Source organism: Nicrophorus vespilloides, unplaced genomic scaffold, assembly GCF_001412225.1.
Source record: "Nicrophorus vespilloides isolate i.1.1-1 unplaced genomic scaffold, Nicve_v1.0, whole genome shotgun sequence".
Classification (NCBI taxonomy): domain Eukaryota; kingdom Metazoa; phylum Arthropoda; class Insecta; order Coleoptera; family Silphidae; genus Nicrophorus; species Nicrophorus vespilloides.
The window spans coordinates 53,580-77,188 of NW_017096671.1; the positions used below are offsets into that span (position 1 = coordinate 53,580).

The 23,609-nt window shown below is 30.4% G+C and overlaps 1 protein-coding gene across 6 annotated transcripts in view; it reads left to right on the top strand.

Annotated features, from left to right (window-relative positions):
• The first annotated feature begins 508 nt into the window (after positions 1–508).
• Positions 509–23,609, top strand: part of LOC108557837 (TOX high mobility group box family member 4-like) — a 61,853-nt gene continuing 38,752 nt past the window's right edge. The window contains exons 1-2 of one of the 6 annotated variants that reach the window (XM_017914522.1): positions 509–581; positions 11,489–11,556. Coding sequence is in view for 4 of the 6 variants with exons in the window: in XM_017914517.1 (XP_017770006.1) it covers positions 11,388–11,430; positions 11,489–11,556 (111 nt within the window). In the remaining 2 variants the exon portion in view is untranslated. Of the gene's footprint in view, positions 582–956; positions 1,074–11,288; positions 11,431–11,488; positions 11,557–17,713; positions 18,513–23,609 lie in introns of those variants that run through there. The other 5 variants (XM_017914523.1, XM_017914517.1, XM_017914520.1 and 2 more) reach the window with 5 other exon arrangements.

The following is a 23,609-nucleotide window of genomic DNA, read 5'->3' on the forward strand; positions in this document are numbered from 1 at the left end:
AATGAACTAATGATAATTATATAAAATTGCTTTTGTTGTTTCCATTGTTGTTTAATGTATAAAGCTTTTGTTGCTATGGATACATGATACAAGGTCAAAGATAAACAAATGCAGCTTCAGTTTCATGGTGCTCTTTGATGGTGGTTTAAGAAATGTATATATTCTTGGATTAAAAAAAAAAGTTGGACATTGGAATTTAAAACTATTTTTGGAGTGCAATATTTGCTTTTCATTATCGACTGTGAGGTGACTTTTCGAAGGTTTGCAAATTGTTGAATGCGTTTCTAACAAATTGACGGACAAGAATGAATACGCGCACGAAGGGGAGATTTTTTTTGTTAGAATGAACACGTTCTCCGTCTGTCTACATCATCCGATTAGATAATGGGACGCAGCAACAATTTGACAAAAATCGACCTTCGGCTTTGGAGAGGCTACAGCCACACACATTCATACGTGTACGTACGTACATTCATGCGTTTTGTAAGTTCGCTTGCATCATTTTCGCTTTAGTTGATTTATGTCTGTCGGCGTGGTTGTTCGTTCGGTTTTTCACACGTAACCAAAGCGTTTTGCGAATGGTAAAAGCGCGTCCGTTTGCTGTTATTTGTTCTGTTTTTGTTGTTGTTGCTACTGTTAATTGAATCGTGGCTTTTGTGTGGGGGTGGGGGGTGCACCGTTAATGAGTCAACACACCGTGCCGGAATTTCGATTGCGGAAGGTCAGGATCATCTCTGTAAACGCGACGCAGGCGGCCGTGGGGTGGGCGGTTTATAAGTATAAAAAAAAGACAGAAGAGGAACGAAACAAAAAAATGTAGAGAAATAAAAGGAGAGCGGAATGAGATGAAGACGAAAGCGAACTCGAGGATTTGTGTGCATGCGTGTGATAGAAAGAGAGAGAGAGATAGATAAAGTTGAGTTCATCATTTTCGATTCTGTGCGCGGCGCGAAGGAAATTCTCTTCGCTTCTCCGGTTTTGGGTTTTCTGTTTGAGGCCGATTCCTCTCTCTACCTGTTGTTCGTGATAAGGGTCGAACCAGTCCCAAAAGCAACAGTTGCAAGAATGCTACGGTATATTATTTAAGAAACCAACAGGAAAAAAATATATATATTTAGAGAGAGGAGGAGGAGAAGAAGTTGTTAGTTGTAGGAAGAAAAAGTAAAAGAAGGGAGAATTGAACGTTGTGAGGAAACGTTTTGTGTTCGTCTTCTGTTTGTGATGAAGCACGAATATTTGAAATATATTACAAACGATTTGTTCAAATCGAAATTTATGTTAAGGATTTGCGCAAATCATGCATTCCAAATGTTTCATACGAATCAAAACGTTTCTATTGGAAATTTACACAAATCGTTATAAAAGTTAAGAAGTATGTAAATTTGAAATGTTTTTCAATAGGTTCTACGCAAAATAAAACGATTGTTGCAATGATTTGCGCAAATGGTTTTAAATGTATTCCAAAGTTTTCGCTCGAATCAAAATGTTTCTATTGCACAAATTGTTATAAAAGTTAAGAAGTGTTTAGATTTGAAATGTATTCCGATGGGTTCAATGCGAATTTAAAACAATTTTTGTAATGATTTGTGCAAATCATTTAAAAATATCCATGATTTTAAATACATTCCAAAGTTTCCACTCGATTCAAAACGTTTCTATTGTAGATTTGCACAAATTGCTTTAAAAGTTAAGAAGAATGTAGATTTGAAATGTGTTCCAATAGGTTCAATGCGAATTTAAAACAATTGTTGTAATGATTTGTGCAAATCATTTAAAAATATCCATTTGCATTTCAAAGTTTCCGTCCGAATCAAAACTTTTCTATTGGACATTTACATACATTGTTATAAAAGTTAAGAATTATGTAGATTTGAAATATATTTCAATAGGTTCAACGCAAATTCAAACGATTGTTGCAATGATTTGCACAAATGATTTTAAATGCATTCCAAAGTTTCCACTCGATTAAAAACGTTTCTATTGGAGATTTACACAAATTGTTATAAAAGTTAAGAAGTATGTAGATTTGAAATGTATTCCAATAGGTTCAACACAAATTAAAACGATTGTTGCAATGATTTGCGCAAATGGTTTTAAATGCATTCCAAAATTTTCGCTCGAATCAAAACATTTCTATTGTAGATTTGTACAAATTGTTATAAAAGTTAAGAAGTATGTAGATTTTAAATGTGTTCAATGCGAATAGGTTCAATGCGAATTTAAAACATTTGTTGTAATGATTTGTGCAAATCATTTAAAAATATCCATGATTTTAAATGCATTTCAAAGTTTCCGTCCGAATCAAAACTTTTCTATTGGTAAATTACATAAATTGTTATAAAAGTTAAGAATTATGTAGATTTGAAATATATTTCAATAGGTTCAACGCAATTTGAAACGATTTTTGAAATAATTAGTGCAAATGATTTTAAATGCATTCCAAAGTTTCCGATCGATTCAAAACGTTTCTAATGGAGATTTGCACGAATTTCTATAAAAGTTAAGAACTATGTAGATTTGAAATGTATTCCAATAAGTTCAACGCAAATTAAAACTATTGTTGCAATGATTTGCGCAAATGATTTTAAATGCATTCCAAAGTTTCCGCTCGATTCAAAACGTTTCTATTTGCACACATTTTTATAAAAGTTAAGAAGCATGTAGATTTGAAATGTGTTTCAATAGGTTCAACGCGAATTAAAACGATTGTTCTGACGATTTGTGCAAATCAGTTACAAAACTCGAAGATTTTAAATGTATTAATGAATTAAAGGATTTGTGCAAATCTTGATCAATGTTAAGTTTCTATTAATGATATCCACAAAACGTTATCAATGTTAATAGTATTTCAAAGAATGATTATTATAACAATTTGCGCAAATCGTTACCATTATTATTATTACTACTATGTTCGAATTGAATTCAAGTGGGGGAGGGATGGAGAAAGAGATATATTGGCGTCACGTAGTCGAATATATTTCCGTCGCGGAATTTTATTCATTTCGAAATTAAGATGTTATTTAATATTTCAATCGATTCCAATTTATGGCTGGGACGTGACGGCATTGAGAGAGGACGACGCCTATTCATATTTTATTCCCGTTTTGCCGAACTATATTTAAATTTATTCCGAAAATGTTTTTAATATATATCATAAGGAAATTTTCGAAAAATTCTTTACATAATTTTATTATATTCAATATTCTTTACCAGAAGGAAAAAAAGTATAACTTGGTCTCGATTTTTAATGATTTTGCTTTTTAAATCTATGGTTGTTTGGCTTTTTATTCGGAGACATGCAAGTGTTATTCAATTTTGCACACAAAAATCACAAATAACATGTCTGAACAGAAGTTTGGAAATTTTTATTTCATCAAAAACTAAATGATAGTGCAACAAACTTTAAAAGTTAAGAACTATGTAGATGTGAAATGTATTCCAATAGGTTCAACGCAAATTAAAACGACTCTTGTAATGATTTGCGCAAACTATTTTAAATACATTCCAAAGTTTCCACTCGAATCAAAACGTTTCTATTTGGAGATTTACATAAATTGTTCTAAAAGTTAAGAAACATGTAGATTTGAATGTAGAACAACGAAATGATAGTCCAACAAACAACATTATGCAATAAAAACCACCACAAATTCGTTTATAATTATTTACACACTCTTGATAGTCGCAAAACATCGAAATAAATAAATAAAATATAAATATTTCACTCAACAAAACGAAAAAAAATAAAAACAATTATTACGTATTTATTTATTTATTATTACTGTCGATCTGTCCGCACCGGAAACAAATTAATAATTTTTCAAACGTAATATATATTTATTTCTTTTTTTTTTATTCTTTTTTATTTATTTTTTTCTGTATATTTATATAAAATTTACAAATCCCAATCCGAATAGTCGTTTCGTTTATTTATTTCAATTTCATTTTATTTACTTTTTAATCGCTTTTTTCTGTTGTTGTTTTTCATGATTATTATTTTCAACGCGTACAGACACACACACACAATTTGTAATTCCGTTTCAATTAAAAACGTTCATCAAATTTTTATTTGCAATCGAGTGAATTATATGAAAAATCGCAATTGAATGTTTGTTAATTATTTATATTAGTTTTTCTTTGTTTGTTGAAATTAGTTATTGTCTCGTCGCTGTTTTTTTCTTTTTCATAGTATAAATAATTGCAAATTCATTAAAAGTTTGTTTCAGTCAATTTGTTGAATTTCTCCAATTAAACATCCCTTAGATTACGTAAATTAACTGAATTCATATGGATATTGGAGCAGACGAAAATTGCTATGAGAAATGTGATTTATTAATGAAAAAAAACCGCAATGTTTCATCATTTTTTTCATATATTTTTTGGCTGTTGTTATTCGTACGTGTTTCGTGATTGCAGCAAAGAAAATTGCGGTCGCGTTTATTAATAATTCCCGCCGTTATGCAATAAATTGTACGGGTGCATGGAAATGCGATTTTAATTCCTAATGCGTCCTCATTGGAAGCCGTTTAATATTACTCTCTGCGTCGAAACGCAGCCACCACACACACACACTCTCTTGTCGCCTGATTCATATTTACAGCATAATTTTAGCTTTCGTTCCATTATGCGACGACGACGACGATGATGATGATACAGCCGAAAATTCCTTCATCTCCGTAATCCAAACATTCGTATATTCCAATTAATATTCCGACTTACATCTCTGTAATTCCAAAGCAACGAACCTCCACCCCATTTAGGTATGAAACTTTGCTTTCAGAGAAGCATGAAAAACTTGGAAATACTTCACCAATTTCACAATTAACACATTCAAATTATAATGTTTTTAATTTAAGTTAAATGATTACCAATTCGCAGCGATCAATCAATCAACGAGGGCCAAATCCAATCCGAAACTCAAACTGCATTCGATAATCGAATATAACCGAGTGTGTCCAACATAATTGTATTGAATATAGCCATCACATCTCCGCGGTAAACTCCATTTGGTATTAAGCTGCAACAAATTTAATCACGAAACTCCCGACATCATCAATATCCTTGATGCAACTATAAAAGCTTTCAGAATTCAATTACTTACAGTTTGCACATAATCAAAAGCTCAAAAGTTATACAGAAAAGTTAGTATGAAAATCTATAAAATTTTCATAATTCTATTGATTTTGAAATAAATAAAAGATATTGAAACAATTTGTTTAAATCTGCTAAGAACGTGCACTTATTGATTGATTTATTCAATGTTTGACCCAAATAGGTTTTCTTGAAGTGCACTGAACTTGCAAACTCTCTAGAATCGAATGATTCAATAAAATGTTTGTATTGTTTCAAGTTAAATTCAAAATTTATATAATTGATTGCAGCAATTACATCGGTATTAGATTCGTTTCCAAAAAAAAAGATAAATTACACACGAAACGGTAAATTTGTATATACGTGTGTACACTTTGCAGACGTGCATAATATTCTCATCGTTCTGCGACGTGCATTAATTTTCATAAAGTTGTGCTTTCATTGAGAGATAAACGGTTCGGCTAATGGTGGCTGCGCGCACGTCGGATTGTGGGGGTAATGTAAGCAATAGCAGCAGCAGCAGCAGCAGAAGGAAGGAAGGATTGAAGGAGGAAAAGGCTTTGATGTTTGTGTGTAAATTTAGAAATTGGTTTGCTGCCAACGGTGCACTTAAATTGTAGTAATGCCCTCAAGTGCATGTAAGCCACCAACCCATTTTATGTAACAGACAACAACAACAAAAAAAAATATTGATTTATAACGAGAAAGGCTAATGCTGCACCAATAATCCAGCGTGAGCCATAAATCCCAAATATTTTGCTTTATTACGCAACGAATTTAAACACTGCAAATCTCTAGGATTCTTTCTGTAATCTATAAAGTTTTACAAATAATCTAAAATTTATTTATAAGAAAATTCGTCGCTTTCTCTTGCCTTCGTTCCCAGCTGTTCCAACTATTACTCCGATAAGCATCGATTAAAAACACGTAAATAATTTATGGGACTTTCTATGACAAATAGACCCGGGATTTGCATTTACCAGTAGTGAAAGTAATCGCGTAACCGAATAACTCTATATCGCATGCAACTTTCAGCCTCACACATTACATTATTTACCTCCGAAAACGAGAGACCGAAAGACATCAATTAGTAAACTTATTATTTGTGTATATTCGCTTTATTTTCTTTGCGTCTTTTGCTCAACGTCGCGTGTCCTTTTAATTAATATTATAGTTGGCAATTATTTTAGAGTCAAGAATGCAATAAACGTTAACGCATTCCTTTGATCCTCGATTACGTTACGGGCTGCGCTTTTACTACAATCCCAGTCTGCAAATCTCCTTTCCTCTCCCTTCATCTCTATCTATCTTTTTTTTTATACCCTTCCCGTCTGTCTGCAAATAAAACGCAAGTGGGATCCAAATATGAGAATATTCCCCCCTTTTTCATTTATTTACTTTTTTTTTAATATGCGACGTGTGTCTCTTCACAATTTTCCTTTCTTTCTACTTCTGTACACTTATTGCTACTTCTGATAACCGAAACCGAAAGGTCAACGTCTTCTTAATTGACTTATCAGAAGGTTTTTCTTCGTTCGAGTTCGAGCCTTTTCAGTTTAAATTAACTGATACGGTCTGGTGTGTATGAGTAATAATTAATAATATTTACCTTCAATTGCTTCTAAACATGCACATGTAATAGATTAGCCAACTAAGATGTTTTTACATTACATCACAAAACAAAAGCCTTTCCAATAAGCCTACTAACATATTTGTAGTATTCATTGCTAAAATTAGTAGTTGTCAAAGTTTAAACATTGTGAAACATTTGAACTTAAAAATAAGTTTTTTCACCTTTCGTTTAATTACTCGTTTTCGACGCATACTTATTAACATTATCGAATTATGACATATTTATAGCATTTCCAAATTATCAAATTTGAGCAATAACTTTGAAACAATAAATGATAATTGCATCATCAAATTAATTACAAAATAATACAATTTACAATGAATCTACTACATTCTTTTGTTTAGAACTTTCAAAGTTGAGTTGATCAAAAAAAACTAATTTTAAAAACAATCTTCAATTGCGTATCTTTTGATATAATTGTTGTTTACTTGAAGTAAATTGATAACGGAAATATAACAATTATTCCGAAAATAATAATGATAATGACGTCTGTATGTTTCATTTAAAAAAAAACTCAATAATCGTGCGTCGTAATGAAAACAAGTTTGAAGGTTTTAGTGAATAGACAATAATAGTTGTAGGAAACGTATGTATAATAATACTTGCGTCCTTGTAATAGTGAATTTAAATAATTCGCGTTTTCTAGAACGTAGTTGAACTGTAAGAAATAATATTCCATAGAAGTTTTCCTTTAAAATGCACACACCATATTTAGTTGAGATTAACATTTCCTGCAATAAGTCGGAAGCGATTACAAATATTGTTTATATCTTCATTAACCATAATTTACGATTCGTGCGCGCACTAAAACTGTCTTTAAGCGTTCCATTTAACCATCCATTTCGCAAGATTACATCACAATTAATATAAACAATGTCAGAATTAATTAATTAAGCATCTTTTTTTTGCACAATTGCGAATAAATTTCTTCACATAGTAGACAAATTATGCAATGTAAACTAGTAAAAAAAAGCGTACTTTTTTTTTTGGAGTTAAGAACATCACTTATACCCGGTTTAATTTGAATCGTAATTAGGAGGTAAAGATGGGAACGTCATTATGTAAATCGTTTCAGGGGGGTTTTCGTTTAATTTGAAAATAGCTTTCGTATAATTACGCATATTATCGTGGGTTTTACTGCCAGTAGAAACCTTTTTCAATGTCATACTTTTTTCATTTTGTGCAACTTAAAAAGATACATGATTGCATTGCGATTTTTTTCGAAATTGACTCTGAAATGTCTTCTATTTCCAATTATTTACTTAACTGAGTAATCATTGGGGAAACTTATTTAATTCGGGGGAATATATTGAAGAAGTTTTTTAATTATTTTGTTTGAAATTCACTAGACTGAAGTTCATTATGTGTAGGAGTGGACGGGAGTGGGTTGTACGTGCTTTTCGCTCTTTTAAATTTCGCGTGTTTGTATGTGTAAAAGTGAGAGAAGAGGACACGAGAAAGATCCTCTTCGAGTTCTGAAGTTTAGATGTTAATAGCAGAGAGTATCAAAGTTCTCGAGAGGAAATCATTATTTAGTGGTTGGCTAACTTTCATTAATTCACTTAATTACATATACTTTCGAGTGAATCCCCGAGCAACTCCGACTAAAACGTAATTGATCGCAATTAATGCTAAACTTTTTTCATTGCATTTACACAGAACAATCCCAAATTTAAATCAAATTTAAACGTTGATATTTTTGTTAAAAAATTTACAATTCATTTCCAACAATTAAACACTCGTTGATTGTTTCAATCATCAAATACGTTTTGATGATGTTGATTTTCCTCGCTCTCCACATTCGTATCTTATCCAACGAATGCAGCAGTCTTGATTATTGAATTTCAGTTGATAAACTCCGTAACCTTTTCCCTCCGTATCGATTACTTCGCTTGACATTTCCAGATTCCCAGTATGTTTTACATTTCCGAGAACGCTCCACTTTCAAATAATATCATTATTAAACTTAAATTTTCTTTCCTTCATTTAAATAATTAAATAATCAAATTTGTGGCGAAGTTAACAGAATTATAAATAAAAAAACATTCGTTTCCTTAGTTACACACACATATTGTCATTCAGTTGTTTATGTAACTAAGGAAACTAATTTTATTTACGTTTTGGCTATATTTTACAAATCATATTTGGCAGATGTCAGATAGGTTAGTCATGTATCAAGAAACTCGCCTGCAATAATCAAACTAATTGAACTTTACAACTTTCGTGCACATAAAATCCAATTACAGTTTCCTTTCTTGCTTTTTCGTATTACATCCTTACTACACACATCCATCAATCCTCGTTAATTCCATACGTGAATTTATGATTCCGCATCTCACATTTTGTAAAGGAAAATTGTAACTCTTAATCATTCATTTCTCTAACTTGAAATTATAGTGAATAAATGAAACAATTCGAATTGTATAAATCTAAAAGTGGATTTCATTTGGACCTCTGAAACCAATGCATTGGAAGTTTAATTTTCTTTCTGGGTTGTTTTTTTTGGGGTTGGTGTCCTTTTTTTTTTGAAGGTTTAGCAAAAAAAAACGACACCAACCCCAAAAAAAAACCAACCACACACATCCATCAATCCTCGTTAATTCCATACGTGAATTTATGAAGAAGTGTGCATCCATATCTCACATTTCGTAAAGCAAAATTGTAACTCTTAAATTAAGTTAATCATTCATTTCTCTAACTTGTAATTATAGTAAATAAATGAAACAATTCGAATTGTATAAATCTAAAAGTGGATTTCATTTGGACCTCTGAAACCAATGCATTGGAAGTTTAATTTTCTTTCTGGGTTGGGTTTTTTTTTTTGGGGTTGGTGTCCTTTTTTTTTTTTTTAAGGTTTAGCAAAGAACAAACGTTGCATTTTATTGCCCGGTTTGTGCGAGCATTCCGTTTGATGTTTTCGGTTTGGCGCATTTTCATGCAGTCCACTGATTCCACTGCAATTTCTCTCTCTGCTATCTGCTATTACCATTATTATTACGTAATTTTATTTGCGCAAATCGGCGATTGCATTTCGATATATTTATATATATATATCTATAAAAATAAATAAAATTGGAAAAGAAAATCTTGCAGGAAAATTAAGTTTCTGCAAATCTGAAACGAAACAATTTGTTCAGAACTGTTGCATTATTTTGTGAATGCTTGTGCAACAATTTCTCTTGTTATTATATAAAATTATTTGTAATAATCTGAAGTTGATTTTCTAAGAAATGCAGGAAAGAAAATGCATGATAAAATCAAGTTGCAGTTGAAACAAACAAGATGTCCCGAACGTGTCCTTAATTTCTCTCTCTCTGCTATCTGCTATTACCATTATTATTACGTAATTTTATTTGCGCAAATCGGAAATTGCATTTCGATATATTTATATATATATATATATAAAAATAAAGAAAATTGGAAAAGAAAATCTTGCAGGAAAATTAAGTTTCTGCAAATCTGAAACGATTTGTTCAAAACTGTTGCATTATTTTGTGAATGCTTGTGCAACAATTTCTCTTGTTATTATATAAATTTATTTGTAATAATCTGAAGTTGATTTTCTAAGAAATGCATGATAAAATCAAGTTGCAGTTGAAACAAACAAGTTGTCCCGAACGTGTCCTTGCTTGTGACTCGACAAGGATGATTTAACGAATGCGTTGATGTCTTTTTCATTTATTTTTTTTTGTGTTGAGGAAGAGTTACATGGACAGGAAGTGTGTAACATGTGGGGGGGGGGGCGGTGTCAGCGGCGGCGGCGCGTGTTACACACTATCCCACCGGAGGAACATTCGCAACTCTTCTCTTTCTCTCTCTCTCTCTCTCAATGTCGGTCGCATTCGCGCCCCAAACTACCCTTTTCTCGCTTATTCGAATATACATGTATATATATACAATGTTCTCTCTCTCTCTCTCTCTATTGAAATGAAATTTGAAATCTAAATCTCATTCTCTCGGCCTGCTGCAAAATCCATTTCGTTTTAACTTGACGTTCAAATTGAATGTTTTGTAGTGAGGCGACGGGCGTTTGGGGGGTGGGTTTTGTTGTACGTGGGAAGGCCGCGCGCAAGGATGTTGGTCGGGGGGGGGTTGGTGATGGAGGAGGCTAGGCGCGAGAGGGGGGCGGTTGGCAAAAGTGCTCTTGATAAGCGTGATTTAGCAGCCCCGGGGATATTGATTTTTACGTCCCTCAACCCCTAACCCGCTCTCAGTTTTATATGTCTGTTTTCTTACTGTAATAGCTCGGTATGTTGCGCGCGCGCGCGCTCGCGCCCCGTCGAAATGAAGAGAATACAGCAGACAGGGAGGGTTTGGGTAGGAGGGTATATAGTTCGAGGGTGAGCGAACGAGTGTGAGCGAGCGAGAGAGAAAGAGAAAGAGGGAACGGGGAAAGATGCTTTTCATTGGCGTTGTATTTCCGCGGCGGGGGCGGCGTTGACGACTGTCTCGAAATACAGCCATTATGACCGACTACATGCACACACACAAATACAAGCGCTTCTGGTTCTCAGGTTCAGGTTCAGGTTGGGCTAGGTTGTATCTTTTTGTGTGTTTGTGTGTGTGTTGAGTATCTGAAGATCCCTTCTTGACCGACCTTTCGATTGAAAAGGGGGTTCCCCACGGCGGCTGCTGTGGCTGCTGCTGCCGCCGAGGCACGCATCGCATGGGACCCGACACGCGCCGCTGCCACGCGAATTATAGCTGTCGTAACAATTACTCTAATCTCGCTCAAGATAATGTTTAACGTCAGATTTTTTTTTGCAGACCACTTGTCAACGGATTTGCTTCTTCCCACGAAACCCTCCCGCTTTAACAGCCACTTCTATTTACTGGTGAGTGTTTGCCCGTCCGTCCGTCCGTCCATCCTTTCATCTACAAAATCGAAATCATCTCATTCAATCAAACCAACTCCACTTTAGTACATGCAACATCATCAACTGAACTAATCTCAAAAGGATCATCGAATCTAACAATTCACTCCAAAAAATTAACATTTCTTCAATTATATTATCCAATTTTCGATTTAATTTAAAAATATATAAAAACATTCTTATATCAAAAGCACATTACATTGTAATTATCAAAAATGATGAAATTTTTACAGCTTATATTAGATAATCTACAATCATCACAAATCTTTGAGTATGATCATTGAAAAGGCAATAATTTTGTCCTTACACAGCGTACATTGACGCTAATTAAATAAATGGCGAAATCAAGCTCCAAATTTTATTGCTCAATTTTTGACAGGTTATAACAGATAACCGATGAACACCACAAAACCATCAATAAACTTATTGGAAAGGCTCTAGTTTTATCTTCAATTTACATGTTAACGATCTAATTAACTTTCGTAATTAAATAAAAGGTGAAGATACTTATGTTCATGCTCCAATTTTATTGCCCAACTGTTATAAGATAGCAAATCAGTTAGTTGTCTCATTGGAAAGTCCACAATTTCATCTTCAATCTACATATTTAATGTTATAATTAGATTCGTCGAGTAATCTAATAAACGATGTTTTTCTATTAGTTTATGTATCAAAGGCACGAACCCTGAAAATCGTCTGCTCCGATAATTGGATTTGCAGAGCTCTCATCTCATTTTTTTTTTTTATTTTGTTTGTTGCTGCTACCTCTATTATTTTATTATTATATTATATTATATATGTTGTTTTTTTGTTTTTTCTGTGTAGCTGAAAACCGAGAGGGAAAGGTAATGCATTTTTAAAAGCACCCTCATAAAACCCGTATTTATATATTCACATGTTCGCCCGGGTGATCCAATTTTCGTTATCAATATCAATTTGCGTTTAGTGTCTGCTATAACTGTGCACGGTGGATGCATCGAAAATTGGGTACATAAAAGTATCGATGGGAACAACGACAAAACGAGAGAGAAAAAAATGTAGAGAGAAGTAGGCGGTGGTGGTAAACAAGCCGTAAGGGATCGAAGGCGGCTTCGCAGGAATCGCATCAACACGTTGGTCGTGCAGACCGACCCTTGTACAAAACCTCTGCATGTGTATATATATATACATACACACATCTAGTGTATAGAGAAGGCTGTGGCGGCACGTGCCCATCTTCAGCAATTAACTAAATCCCTGGTTGCGTCTCTTGCGGCTCCTGATGAATGGTCCTCGGACACGTCGCGTTTTATTCGTTACAACTGGGGTCTAATCGACCGGTAAAAACGTTCCATTTATCAGGGAGACCCAAGAGTCACGCTCACTTAATTCAAACTAAATCTCTTTCCTTTTTCTCTCTCCGACTTGCACACACATTCGTTACGTGCATTTCGTTTTTGCTCCAATTACGTGATTTCCTTATTCGACAATCGATTTTTATTGAGGCTTCTTTCCAACTACATACTATATAGAATATCTTTTTTATATATACGTAAGCGTATATATAGGAGTTATTATCCCATGGACAATGGTATTTTAATATACCGAAGCGCGTGGACATAATCCTAGCTCGAAACAAAAGACCTTTCCTCTCCTTCTTTTTTTTTTATCTCTCTATCTCTCTCTCTATATATATATGTACATATTTCCACCATTGGAATCGTTTAAAGCCTTTCGAAATCTGCTTTTCATGTATATTTAAAAAAAAAAGAGAAAGGACGAAGTTGCGACATGTCCCAGCGACATGTCCCAGCACACTTGATACCATTTGCAGGATTAAACTTGGATTAATCCGTTTATACGATTCATAATCACGAAATTAGATTCAATATCTGTCATAGTTAAGTTATATTTTTGCAAATGCATTATTCACCATTCATTTATTTACAAACATTTTTGTTGCTAAGTTACCATTTAACGTTACGTAACCAGGAAAACGCAGCGAAAACAAAGCTCTTACCCATTACGTAAACTTCTAATATATGTCAATAATGTTGTACAGGTTATTTTATCTGAGATTAACCTATCGCATTCCGTCATGTAACAACTTGTTTATTTTTCCTACACGAAAAATTTCATCCTTCCAGTTCATCATCATCATTGGTTTCTAAATTTATATTCTCCTTGTTCGTTCATTCTTAATTAAGAACGTAATTGCGTAAACATTGCGTAACAATTAATTTCGCTCGACAAAAAAAAAACACGCACACACAGACACCCGAAATGCTAATATAAATAAATCTTCGGCGCGAAAATTAATAAACAAACCTTGGGGCGCACGAAAATAGTTGCGATGTAAATAGAAGTCGTAAAACATACACACTACACACACATCTACATGTGTTATTAAATTCACGTTTTTTTTTTCTTTCTCTCTCCCATATATTTCTGTTATCGTTCACAATTTCTATTTGTTTCTCTCCATGGAAAAGTACAATTTCGTAAACGTTTAATAACATTACGAAATTAAAAGAGAGAAAAACAAATAAATAACTGCCTCGATTGATTGATTGCATTGTGTGGTAATCGTCCAGAACAAATCTACTTACTGAAAGGAAATAATAATGGATTAAAAAAAAAAGCAATTTTCTTTGCTTTTTACTTTTTTTCATCAACAATTTTATTGTTCCAATAATTCTTTGTTTATATTTTATTTAATTACTTGATAAGCTTTAATTGGATGATCAAATATGCTAATCAAAGGTAAAACCATGGTCTCTTTGATTAAGTTCATTTGTTATGAGCTGTCAAAATTGAGTAATCTAGTCTTCACTTTTTATTTGATTACTCGAAAACTCCGCACGATAATTAAATCATTGAAAATGTAAATTGAAGATAAAACTATGATGTTTCCAATGAGCCCATTTCCAAATTTGTGATTTTTATCATTTCACTGTAATAAGCTTTCGAACTTCGGGTCTAATAAGAATTGGAAATGCTGCAGAACAAAAGATTACTAATGCAAGTGAAGTTCTTTACGTACAAATCCAAATTGTCTAAATATTCTATGTCAAAGCATCAAAAGATTCGATACGTTTTCACATGTGCAGACTGAGCGCATTCGATTATTTCGAAGTCTTTTGATGTTTCGCGAAATCTTTAATCAACATTCCTTTTGATGTTTCCACACAATCCATCCTTTTACGAATAATGCATTATTAACCCCTTTTTTTTACTTTAAGTAAAGCTTAAACATAAAGAAAGAACATAAGGAAGTCGAAATTTATATTTCGTAATTATTATAAATATAACTTTAACTGGTGATTTAACGAGCAGAATGTTTCAAAATGAATATGTTGAGCATTTTAATCCTTGAGAAACTAAGATTTTTTGATGTATTTCAACTGCGTTTTCATGCCGACTACTATAACGTGTTCATAAAATGTGTTTAAAATAAAATTAAAGTCAGCAGTGGGAACAGCACACACGCATTACCATATCGCAATGTTAATAACAGTCTCGTTATTTTATTTTGTAACGTTGCCAATTCCATGAATTTATCGGTTCGCTCTTCCAACGCGTTACGTGCGTTTCCTTTTATTCCTCTTTCCTTCATTCCTTCCTTTTTCGCTTCTCGTTTCAAACATGAAAATAGGGTATTGTTTTACCATTGTTTCGGAAACGGTTTCTATTTCGAGTTCCTCGAAATGTTCGATATATATATATATAAGAAATTGTTACGGACGATGATGGAATGTGGGCATCATCAAATGGTGGTTGGTTGTTTGGTTGGTGGTCAGGTGCGGGTTTAACGACCTTTCGGGTAATATTTTCGGGCTGCGCGTGCAAGCCTTGCCTTGTGTGTTTCATGATTGAAGAGTCGAGAGAAAAAAGAGGTCCATTCTGAAACCAAACCAACGTCAGATGTGAACACCAAATGAAAATTACTTTATTTTGAAGAAAAAATTATAATTTCTATGGAAATATCAATCAATTAGATATTAGACAATAAGTTTACATGAAAAATATCTTTGAGAAAACAAATTTTAAGAATTTTATAACATATTTTTTAAATTGTGTTAACTTAAGACTTTAAATGTAAGTCAACATGAATAGGAAATACAAAAATTACATCAAATATAAAACTAATAGATGAAATGCAAATCGTTGATAATTTATATAATTATAATATGTTATTATCATTAATAATAATTGTCAACGACAGAGATCATTTGTATTTACACTAAACTTTATTGTATGTACAAATTTGTAATTAACAAAAGTCATTAAAATATTGTAATTTGTTTCTTTCTTTCATCACAAAATGCATTGTTCAAATTATTTTGTAGATAATTCAAGAATCAATTAAGTATTCACTAATTAATAAGAAAGAGAAACATTTATACTTACATAATTATTAACACTTTCTTGTACATTTTATTTTTATCAATAATTAATAGTTAAAACTTTACTAATAATGTTTGAAATCTGATGACTTTTTCTTCAATTGATTAGTCTTAATTTTAATTATTAATCAATTATAAATAGATCTAATAGTATGAATTTCTTAAGAATGAGTTAAAATTTATAAAAAATATATTTGATATTTGAAAATGAATGGATTTGAAGAAATATTTATTATCAAAAGGAATTAACATTAATTAAAGATGAACTTGACTTACAAATTAGTTAAATTATTAATCTTAACACAATAATTCTTAACATAAGTATAATCATTAATGTCTACAAACATTGCAGACTTATATTCTCAAAATTAAGGATTTTAACGTGAATTTGTCAATTTTGGTTACTTTTAAAAGCTGAAGAGAAAAAGTTAATTAAATTATTTAAGTTACAGTATGATTATGATATACTTTATATGATGGTCTAAAAAAATAAAGAAAACCATCGTTTTGGTTAAGGTTTAACAGGTTTTAGGTGTATTTTGTTTTTGAAAAGAGAAACACTAAATGAAAATTACTTTATTTTGAAGAGAAAAAAAAATAATAATTTATATAGAAATATCAGTCAATCAGACAATTAGTTTACAAGAAAAATCTTTGAGAAAAAAAATATTAACAAATTTTAAGAATTTTATAACATATTTTTCAAATTCTATTAATTTAAGATTTTAAATGTAAGTCGACAAGAAAAGGAAATACAAAAATTACATCATATGTTAGAAATATAAAACTATTAGATGAAATGCAAATCGTTGATAATTTTTATAATTGTAATATGTTATTATCATTAATAATAATTGTCAACGACAGAGATCATTTGTATTTACACTAAATAACGAAAGTCATTAAAATATTGTAATTTGTTTCTTTCTTTCGTTAAAAAGTGCATTCTTCAAATTATTTTGTAGATAATTCAAGAATTAATTAAGTATTGATTAATTAATAAGAAAGAGAAACATTTATACTTATATAATTATTAACACTTTCTTGTACATTTCATTTTTATCAATAATTAATAGTTGATACAAAAAAAAAACTTTACTAATAATGTTTGAAATCTGATGACTTTTTCTTTAATTGATTAGTCTTAACTTTAATTGTTAATCAATTATAAATAGATCAAATAGTATGAATTTCTTAAGAATGATTTAAAATTTATAAAAAATATATTTGATCTTGAAAAAGAATGACTGAAGAAATAATTATTATCAAAAAGAATTAACATCAATTAAAGATGAACTTGACTTACAAATTAGTTAAATTATTGATCTTAACACAATAATTCTTAAATTAAGTATAATCATTAACGTCTACAAACATTGCAGACTTATATTCTTAAAATTAAGGATTTTAACGTGAATTTGTTAATTTTTGTTACTTTTAAAAGCTGCAGAGATTATGATGCACTTTAGGTGATTGTCTAAAAAAATAAAGAAATCCACCGTTTTGGTTAAGGTTTCAGGTGGATTTTTTTGAAAAGAGAAAGTCTTCGGTGTTTTCAAAAAAAAAAAAAAAGGTGATCACACAGGTACGGAATTTGATCCTGGCTGGCTTTAAGGGTTGCGTTTTTCAAATTTTTCTACGTCACCCTCCAAAAGAAAAAAACAACAACCCCCAACCAACCCAAAAGCAAACCAGTTTTTCTTAATTTTTCTTTATACATTTTCTGTTCGTTTCCCCAATTGGGATTTTCGTGATTCGAATCGACGCGGGACGTCGCGTTTTCCACATCCAGTCGGCGCATCCGTCCTCTGTCTGCACGAGCGAGACAAAAGACGGCAACTGCGAATGGTGGGGGTCTCGTCGAGGTTGTATCAATCCTCGGGAGGGGTCGAGCTTGGAGCGCGCTATTTCGTATCGTGCCGCTTTCGTACCCACACGTGTGTGCCCCGGAAACATGCTCGACGTGACCACGCGACCGGACTCTACCGGAATCCAATAAAAAAATTTCTCAACGAAAGAAACTAAAGAAAAACAAACCATATAATACACAAGAGAATTTACTTACATCGAAGAGATTGTTTTTATCGTAATTTTGATAACCTACCTGTGAAGAACTGTTAGAAGAACTCTTGGTAGCAGCGAAGGTGTGCTGTTGTGTGACTTGTGCTGTTTTTTTATTATTTTTTTCTTCTTTTTGTTTGGGGATAAATACTTCCAAATAAGGGAGAAAGAGAGAAACAAACGCGGACAAATACAATTTTTTCTGTGCTTTCGCATCAGTGCTGATTTCCAATTGAATTGAAAATAGACAAAAAAAAAAAGGACTATATATATATAAATCTATATAAGTTTACGTAAGGTGGTTATTTTGCCCACGTGGACTACCCGCACTACATCATCCTGGAACATTTAAGGCCTATCGTGTCCTCGATCAACACCCTCAACGGTTCTTGTGGTGAGAATATGGAGGCAACCTACTGCGTCGGAAGCGATGTAGATGTTTGCAGGATGTTTGATCAGTACTTATACAAGGTATACTAAGACTACAACAACAAAAAAAAAGCAATTTTTCGCATTTTAATTTATACGAAACAAATATTTAACCAAAAAAGAAAAGAGAACTTTGTTCGTGTGTGTATTTGAGACAACTCTTCCAATTAGATTTCATAACCAGTTTCTTTAAAAAAAAAAAACTGGTTTCTTTTCCTTTAAAAGAAAAAAAAAACGCATTTTTCTTCTATATTTTTACCACCTGTAATTGAATCTTAAGTAGAGACATCTATGATTTGGAACGGTATTTTGTTGAAATATTTTCAGGAAAGTGAAATGTGTGCAAGAATAAGTGTTTCCAAAGTTTTGTGGCGCGTGTGAAGCTCAAAAAAAAAAGCAGTGTTTTAATAATATCCTTTTTTTCTTTCTTCTATATATTATATTAATTTCTCGGTTTAGCCAGTGTTTGTGCACACGTTGAAGAAACCGTAAATGGGTAATAAGCTGTTAACAAGTTGGTTGTTTGTAACCGGAGAATGGTTTTGGACCACCCGCTCCGACCACAGATGGGAAACGGATGAGAAGCTGTTCTTGTGTGCGAGTGTGTAAGAAGGATAGAGATGCGGTGGAAGATGGTGCATTTCACGTTTATGAAGAACAACGAAATGTTGGTTGTTCGCTCTCTTTTACGGTGGAAAAACGTGCTCCCCACAATCAGATCGGACATTTACCCCCATCTGTCGACCGTCTTCGGTTGCATTTCGTCCACCCCGTTGCACCCAGATCGAACGAAAAAAATAAGGGTTTTTTTTTTTAATTATCATGGGTGGCGAGACTACAAAAAGGAAACCGGATTACCTTTACTCAAAGCCCCAACGAACTTTTTAAAATAATTTCTTACAAACAGTCAAAACGTGCAAATACTAAACAATCCAATTAGTTTAAATCATAAATAATAACTTTAATTATAGTCAATAATTAATTTGATAATGTTTCAATTATATAAATCTTAAATTATTTGTTAAAATTTAAGACAAAGAAAAAAAACTTTAATTGAATATCATTTTTTTTTTTTTTGCATTAAGAAAAATGAAAGAAGTAAATGGAAAAAGAGAAAAATTGTTAAGTCATGTTATGTAATAAATGGACGATTAAAAATGTAAATTGCAGAGCGTTTTCTAATGAATCACGACACATCTGCGCAATTATTAATTATTATAAATTTATGAGAACGTTACTTATTTTGAAAAAGAAAACCTTGAACTGAAATAAATCAATTACGTAAAGTAATGATTATTTGTTAAAAAAATAATTAATAAAAGTTTTATATTTATGGGATTTTCTATTTATAAAATTATAAATTAAAAAAAAAACACTAAAAATTATGAGTAGGAATGTTATTTTATAGAATAATAAAATTAACTTTATGTTTTTGTTGTAATTAAAGTAAGAAGTAAAAATGTATCTGAATTTATTGAGTTACAAAAGTTATATTAAGAATTAAAGAAAAAATGCATAAAATCTTATAATTTGTAAAGATTTTCAATTTAACTTTATAATATTTCGATCTGTTTTACTTGCAATGAAAATAATCATTACTTGCAAAGTTGAAAGTGCACTTCTTGTTTTGTTTCTTAAATATTCTCATTAGAATTGAAAATATCAAACGGGAAATAAATTGGATCAAGGAAAAATGTTTCATTGAGTCATAATTGAAAATAACGAGAGAGAAAACACTGAAAATTACATGTAGCAATGTTATTCTATTGAATAATAAAATTAACTTTAAGTTTTTGTTAAAAATATGTCGTAATTAAAGTATGAAGTAAAAATATATCTAAATTTATTGAGTTACAAAAGTAATTAATAAGAAACTTACAATTTGTAAAGATATTCAATTTATATTTCCATCTATTTTACTTTATTGAGCTGAAATATTGATTATATTGATAAAATTGTAAAAAAAATGCACATTCTTACAATTTTATATACGTTTTTTTTAAAGACAAAATATCTTGTACAAAAAGTTCTCACTACACTTTGTATAAATTTAAATGAATATTAACTACATTTGCAATGAAAATGATCATTACTTGCAAAGTTGAAAGTGCAATTCTTGTTTTGTATCTTAAATATTCTCATTAGAATTAAAAACATCAAACAGGAAATGCATTGGATCAAGAAAAAAATGTTTCATTGAGTCATAATTGAAAATAATAAAGAGAAAATACTAAAAATTACTTGTAGAAATATTATTTTATAGAATAATAAAATTAACTTTAAGTTTTTGTTGTAATTAAACTAAGAACTTAAAATGTATTTAAATTTATTGAGTTACAAAAATTATATTAAGAATTAAAGAAAAATTCATAAAAAAGTAATCAATAAGAAACTTATAATTTGTAAAGATATTTAATTTAACTTTATAATATTTCCATCTATTTTACTTTATTGAGCTGAAATATTGATATTTTGATAATTGTAAAAATAATCATTACTTGCAAAGTTGAAAGTGCAATTCTTGTTTTGTTTCTTAAATATTCTTATTAGAATTGAAAACATCAAACAGGAAATTCATTGGATCAAAAAAAAAATGTTTCATTGAGTCATAATTGAAAATAACGAGAGAGAATATACTAAAGTTTACATGTAGTAATGTTATTCTATAGAATAATAAAATTAACTTTAAGTTTTCGTTGTAATTAAAGTAAGAAGTAAAAATGTATCTAAATTTATTGAGTTACAAAAGTTATATTAAGAAATAAAGAAAAAATGCATAAACAAGTAATCAATAAGAAACTTATTTGTAAAGATATTCAATTTATCTTTATAATATTCGATCTATTTTACTTGCATAATCATTACTTGCAAAGTTGAAAGTGCACTTCTTGCTTTGTTTCTTAAATATTCTCATTAGAATTGAAAATATCAAACAAGAAATAAATTGGATCAAAAAAAAAATTCAATAAGTCATAATTGAAAATAACGAGAAAATAAACACTAAAAATTGCATGTAGAAATGTTATTCGATAGAATAATAAAATTAACTTTAAGTTTTTATTGTAATTAAAGTAAGAAGTAAAAATGTATCTAAATGTATTGAGTTACAAAAATTATATAAAGAATTAAAGAAAAAATGCATAAAAAAGTAATAAATAAGAAACTTATTTGTAAAGATATTCAATTTAACTTTATAATATTTCCATCTATTTTACTTTATTGAGCTGAAATATTGATATATTGATAATTGTAAAAAAATGCATATTTTTCCACTTTTATATACGTTTTTTTTGTTGAAAAAGACAAAATATCTTTTACAAAAACTGCTCACTACAGTTTGTATACATTTAAATCAATATTAACAACATTTGAAATGGAAATAATCATTACTTGCAAAGTTGAAAGTGCATTTCTTGTTTCGTTAGTTAAATATTCTCATTAGAATTGAAAACATCAAACAGGATCAAAAAAAAATGATTCAATGAGTCATAATTGAAAATAACGAGGAAAAAATACTAAAAATTACATATTCTATAGAATAATTAAGTTAACTTTAAGTTTTTGTTAAAAATATTTTGTAATTAAAGTATGAAGTAAAAATATATCTACATTTATTGAGTTACAAAAGTTGTATTAAGAATTAAAGAAAAATACAACAAAAAAGTAATTAATAAGAAACTTATTATATGTAAAGATATTCAATTTAACTTTATAATATTTCCATCTGAAATATTGATAATTTTGATAATTGTAAAAAAAAATGCACATTTTTAGTCTTTTATATACGTTTTTTCTAAAAAGACAAAATATCTTTTACAAAAACTACTCACTACAGTTTGTATAAATCTAAATAAACATTAACTACATTTGCAATGAAAATAATCATTACTTGCAAAGTTGAAAGTGCATTTCTTGTTTCGTTAGTTAAATATTCTCATTAGAATTGAAAACATCAAACAGGATCAAAAAAATGGTTCGATGAGTCATAATTGAAAATAACGAGGAAAAAAATACTAAAAATTACATATTCTATAGAATAATTAAGTTAACTTTAAGTTTTTGTTAAAAATATGTTGTAATTAAAGTATGAAGTAAAAATATATCTACATTTATTGAGTTTCAAAAGTTGTATTAAGAATTAAAGAAAAATGCACAAAAAAGTAATTAATAAGAAACTTATAATTTGTAAATATATTCAATTTAACTTTATAATATTTCCATCTGAAATATTGATAATTTTGATAATTGTAAAAAAAATGCACATTTTTACACTTTTATATACGTTTTTTTTTGTTGAAAAAGACAAAATATCTTTTACAAAAACTACTCACTACAGTGTGTATACATTTAAATCAATATTAACAACATTTGAAATGGAAATAATCATTACTTGCAAAGTTGAAAGTGCACTTCTTGTTTTGTTTCTTAAATATTCTCATTAGAATTGAAAACATCAAACAGGAAATTCATTGGATCAAAAAAAGAATGTTTCAATGAATCATAATTGAAAATAACGAGAAATCAACGTTTTCTATACATTTATCAAAACTAATGGATTTTGTATATATATAATTTCTGAGTCATTCACTTATAAGTTTGAGGAGAATTAAAGAGAATTTTATTGGTCTATAGAAAAGAAGTGAAAATGTTAGTCATCACCAGAAAGGATAATGACCTTTCAACTGTAACTTCAGCATCAAATTTGCTCTCAACATCAAAGAAAATGATTGTTCTCGATTATAAATTAAATTGTAATTAAAACAAAGCAAAATTAGTTGCAAGTACAAAGTGCGCAAGCGATTATAAAGAAACATTGTAACGTGATTTATTATTATTATTAGCACATCCATCATACGCGTATCGCCTTACATTTGTTGGTGTTGTTACAATATTTTCATAAACATTGAAATTGTTGTTAGAAACACACACACAAACAATGATATTATTAATGTAACTCGATAAGCAAAAGCAGAAAATGGATCGTAAATTACTAAAAAAAAAAAACGTGAACTAATGATTCAGTTCGTAATCTGAACGTTTTGAATATGTAATAATAATAATAAGTAATTAGGAAATTCTTGAAATTGATAAGCGCGAAGTACACGTAACTTATTCACATCCATCTCGTGTTTATTTTTC